The following is a 5,522-nucleotide window of genomic DNA, read 5'->3' as shown; positions in this document are numbered from 1 at the left end:
CTAATCCTGGTTTAGGCTAAGCCCTGTCTGTGAAACCGGGCCATAATGTCGTAGAATAGAATCTCATGGAATGATACAGTCTGTAGAATAGAATCATAGGTTTCGCACAAGAGATTCTAGAAAGAGACGGCATGTCCTGTACTGACTCATGTTCAGACAGTATGAATCCGTGTAATCGGATCAATGCTGCGTGTATCTCTGCAGTCAGGAACGGCGAGGACGAGTTCAGAGAGTCCTGGAACTCACAATACATGATCGATTAGGCCTTCACGCATTGTTATGGTTAGAAATGTTCTAAATTGTAAGCTATTTGAATCTTTATGGCTATTTCATTTAGAAAGCGCACACTGAAAAAGAAAAAGTTTGGGGTTCAGATTTAACTGGGGTGTTAGTTAAGTTTAATATTTAAGTTCCTCTAAGTTTATCTTTTGTTGCTCTGTTGAAAGTTTTCAGCTAAATGTATATGGTCTCTAAACTTTTAGCTGACCCTCTATAGAGTGGCGTTTGGACTGTTCTTGTGGCTGTTCTTGGGTTTTGACAAAGGCTGTTTTGTGTTTCTGAATGCAGCCAGTCTTCTGCAGGGATTTCTAGGCACCAGACAGAGACTAGCAGCACAGATTTTATGCAGGACTACTGATGGAATGGACAGTGTTAACATCTAGCATGCATGATGGAAGCCCGAGAATGTCATTAATCATGACTCTGAATGTTTTTCTCTAAAGCTGGGCTCACACTACAGGAGTTTTAAAATCCTAACCGATTATGAAATCTGGTTGCAGCACGCACATAAGGAGAGTCTTTGCAGATTATCTTCTCTCAAATCTTAAACATGCACACACTACAAGATTTGAACATCATGGCGCATCACACACTACAAGATATTATGAAGATTATCATGCCAGAGGGAGCTCCTCACGTGATCGCCTCGTGACCAGGGGTGTGTCTACGTGGTGGCCAGGGGTGGCACCGGCCCCTCTGAAATCTGGCTGGCCACCCAAGGTGCCCCCCCCCCCCCTAAATTTTTTTTTGTAAGTTTCTAACTGCATCTGGCAGAGGCGGATCCTGTGTAGGCAGCTGCCTAGGGCCGCTTTCTTCTCCTCTTTATACTTAATTTTAAGCGGTTTCTATAGCATGATCTTAATGACAAATGTCGAGAGCACATAATGTTACGCGATCCATGTAATGCGTGAGCAAGAATCTCACCGCAAGAATCCGGAAGCAGATTTCCTTCACTCATACAAAACTGGACGTGTGCTTTTAACTATACTGCATTTGTATTTTTTTGTTTTTGTAGGCTATACAATAAAAGCATACCAACCAGAAATCATCACTGAGGGTGCGTCTGACATTAGTGAGGGTGCTCTAGTCTTAATGCACATTTTCACATATTTTGTCCCATCTATTGCTATGGTTATCACTATGTCAATCACTACTACTTCGAGAGCGAATCCAGCATAAATATGCGGATGTCATTCCCGAAACTTTGCAACGTGTGTGTGGCCGAAAAACAAAGTTCTACATTTTAAATGGATCATTGTCTAGAAAGCTCGCAAAGAGCGCTCCTTTTTTAACCATTAAAAACTGTCACTCTTAGTTCATCGTGATCTCACAAAGTTCTGTTATGACCAATGAATCTCACACTGTGCAATTAATATATTATTAACATCGTCGTGTAAACACTCTGTATGTTATAATGAAAGGATTCGATTGTAATCAGCACAGAACAAAAACTGGTGTGTGTCGCAGCCATTAGGTAAACCAGCATACATTCATGAGGATGATGAAAGTGTTTTAACTTGAGTAAAGCCCCCAGACCCCCTGCTCGTGACTCCCCCTGCCACCCCCGTACACATTCAAAACTGAGGGATTTCACTCCAGCGCTTCTCTGTCTCCTTACGGTTGTGATACGTTTTCGACACATTATACAGACAGTCGTGTTACTACAAAACATCAAGAAGCAGTTTCCTCCATCTCCACTATCCAATGGAGCCGTACAGCAGCTGTTTTGCGGTCGCACATTGGCTATTGTGAAAGTACTGACGTAATCATATAGCCGTCATCATCCCGATTTCAATCCTAAATATCAAACATGTTTGATATGATCGGGGCGGGCCCGATTTGTGTGCGAGCTGATCGGGAGGTGCAAGATTCGATCTGTGAACGCCTCACATTACCAGATAATCTGCGCCGAACATCGGGAGCGATCGAGGGGCTCGACAAGATTTTTGCTCCGATTCTCGGGAGGGGGAAATCGGGGCTAAATCGGGCTAAAAATCCTGTAGTGTGAGCCAGGCTTAAGTGATCTGGGTTATTCATATATGTACTTCTGCATACCAGTATTATCATTTTTGTGCTGCGTTAGAGACTGTTGACACATGCACATTTCGTTATTAAAGGCTGTAGCACCTCGCAAGTGTTGATAAGATAAACACCCGATTGTGAAACACGTCATTGAGGGTCTGCAGTGATGTGATATGAGTTCACTGCTGTATAAGATTGAGTGCACGGGTGCTGTAGTTCATGCGTTTGCATTCATGCATACATACTGTTCAAAGGTTTAGGATCAGTAAGTTTTATTTATTTGTTTTTTTTGTAGGAAATTAACACTTTTTGTTAAGCGAGGATGCTTAAATTGATCCAAAGTGACAAGACTTTATTTTATAGCTACAACAAATTTCAATTTCAGGTATTTTAAATTGTAATAATATTTCACAATATTACAGTTTTTACTGTATTTTTGATCAAATAAACAGCCTTTGTGACTTCTTTTAAAAACAGAAAATACATCACCATCTGAAACGTTGACTACTTCTTGAAATGAATGAATGAACTTGCTTTTGAATGTAGGCCTGTCACGATTACATCTTTTTGTTGTGCGATATATTGCCCCAGAAATAATTGCGTTTTAGCATTTTATGCCACTGAATATATAATCATAATGTAACAGCATAATAATGCAAAAAGGCCTACACACTTCCAAATGACAACAAACTTATTTTTAAGAATATTTAGATCATGGAAATTAAGTATCAAAATATAAGATACCTTAAAAAACTGAATAAATAGTAAATAAACATTTTCTAACAAAAAGTGCAAAGTAACAAGTAGAAAAAAAGAAAAATGCAAAGATGCATTTTTCCATCTACAGATTTTCCCCTGACCTTCTTTTCTCTGTAAATTAAGGGTGCACACTATTGCTGTAAAACACAATCACTACTTAGCAGTCAGATGTCCGTATGCACAAAGGCACAGATCCCCAAACAAGACCATATCTGCAGATGAAACTTTGTTTGTAGAAGCATTTTTTAATTTTGAACTAGCACCTCATGACTACACCACGTTATGTACGAGAAGCTGCAAAAGACACAGGCGCAAGTGGAATGTACAAAACATGGTGACACAAATTTTTAAGTAAATGTAATGGGCGATATATTGCGTCACCAAAAATGATTGAGGTCATGTATATATATTGCGCGATAAGTCGATATATTGATTATTGCGACAGGCCTATTTGAGTGGTAGTGTATGTAACTTGCTAAATAAGTCAAATATCACTTTTATTTTTGCTTGTACTAATAGGAATTTATACAAAGCCTTAACCTCAATGTGCGTAACTCACCCTGCACTATTTGTGCAACAAACACAAGCATTATCTGTTACTTTTTCCAAGCGATTAGACACATTGGCTTAATTGTGGACAATAAAATGGGTGAAAAAATCTCACAGACTCATTAAAGCCCTATCTAGTGACCAGAATGTCATAGAGATATCAAGAAACTTGGGGATGAGCCAGTAAACAAACACCTAGCAACCACCCAGAACACACTGGCAACCGCATTAGCAACATTCTAAAAAAACACCAACACGCCCTGGCAACCACCCATACTATTTATTATTATTATTATGATTATATAATTTCAACTACTTAGTTTGTCTTTGCTGCTGCTGATAAACAACTAAAGTACTAACTAAATCTAGTTAGTTTGATTAATGATGTATTTAAGAAGAGAAGGCACTGTATCCACCGTTAAAAGTCTTCATAAGATAGCGGTTGACATATCCGTTCCACAATCCACTGAGCGCTTATGTCGGCTGTGTCACATAATCTCCTTTATGAGTATTAAATACTTACGTATGACTCCATGTCTGATTAATTCTGGGTCAGTCGTGTCTCTAGGCCAGTCAGGTACAGACAAGTGTGACTAGATGACAATACAACTAATCCACTGACTTTACAGGACTGTGGAAATGAAATTGGGTTGGGTTGAATTTGTAATTAATGTATTTTGTGGTAGTACTTGTTTGAGGATAGGCTTTTCCCTCCAAAGTATGCCTATCTACAGTACATGGGAATATGCTGAAGGTCAGCACACTGCGACCTAACTAGTCTGCTCAAGGGCCTGCAAACTTTCCTTCTTTTCAACTGAACAGTTAATCAGTTACCAAGTAGTAACTTTCAGTGGCACAAGGCTTCCAGTTATGTGCAGGTTATCTTGACTGAGTTAAGACGCATGAAAGCTTGTCTTGCGGACTAAGGATGTTAAGGAAAGTCATGTGCACAGCATGTTTGTTCTTTATACTGTGAGTGTGCCAGTTTATTAATGGATTTTGTCTGTGTACTAGTCTTGTGGTTAAAGATTAGTGCTGGAAACTAATGGTTTGTAGGTTCAAACCCTGCAAGACTTAATCTTCCTGTAATAAATTAGTTATAATGGATGAAAAACAGTTACATTTAGTTTTTGTTCTCTCCATTTCTATACTAATCTTTTTTTTGCAACTTGTCTTTCTTGTTTTACAGCCAGAAATTTCAATCTTCAGAAAGCCGAGGCCATGCTGCGCAAGGTATCACACAAACTTACTATTTTTCAATATTTACACTACTGTTCAAAGTTTGGGATCAGTAAGACTCTGTTTTGAAAGAAGGTTATCTTCACCAATGTGGAAAAATAATATATATATACTAAATTATAATAGTATATAAGAATATAGTATATAATAGTAGTAAAAATAATAATTCGTATTTTTTTCTGTGATTGCAAAGCTGAATTTTCAGCAGATATTTTTTTCTTATTATTAGTTCAAATAATTGTGCTGCTAAATGAAGTGTGAAAGTGATTTATTTTTCAAGAAGGAAAGAAGTAATGTATATCATCATATTTAAAGTAGGGCTGTGCTATTAATCGAAATCGTCATAAAATCGCGATTTGAGCTTGCGCGATTTCTAAATCGCTTTATAGCACGATTTTCCGCACCCCCGACCTCCCGCAGTATGCTATCCGAACCAATGCAGCGTGCCTAAATACAAACGTAACGCCAGGTTCACACACTCCGTCTGTGCTGCGTTTTTCTTCCGTGCCCATGTTAACGGATCAGAGCGTTCACACTGCACGCGATTGCGGTCCGGCAGTGCGCTTCAGGAGCGGAGCGGTCATGCTGCGATCGTTTCTACACCGAATCTATTTCTGCTGTGCTGCACGCGCTGAATTAAAGTGACAGCGCATTATTCGCGGTAAAAATGAACA

General features: G+C 39.0%; 1 protein-coding gene across 1 annotated transcript in view; it reads left to right on the top strand.

Moving 5' to 3' along the window:
• LOC107599126 (SEC14-like protein 2) overlaps nucleotides 1-5,522 on the top strand; it is a 24,220-nt gene that overhangs the window by 2,224 nt on the left and 16,474 nt on the right. Inside the window, exon 2 of the mRNA XM_016290622.1 lies at nucleotides 4,799-4,842. Within this exon, the coding sequence (XP_016146108.1) occupies nucleotides 4,831-4,842 (12 nt within the window). The 5' untranslated portion in view covers nucleotides 4,799-4,830. The remainder of the gene's footprint in view (nucleotides 1-4,798; nucleotides 4,843-5,522) is intronic.

The sequence above is a fragment of the Sinocyclocheilus grahami genome, unplaced genomic scaffold, assembly GCF_001515645.1.
Source record: "Sinocyclocheilus grahami isolate Dianchi unplaced genomic scaffold, SAMN03320097.WGS_v1.1 scaffold261.1, whole genome shotgun sequence".
Lineage (NCBI taxonomy): Eukaryota > Metazoa > Chordata > Actinopteri > Cypriniformes > Cyprinidae > Sinocyclocheilus > Sinocyclocheilus grahami.
This window is presented reverse-complemented; position numbering and strand designations above follow the sequence as displayed.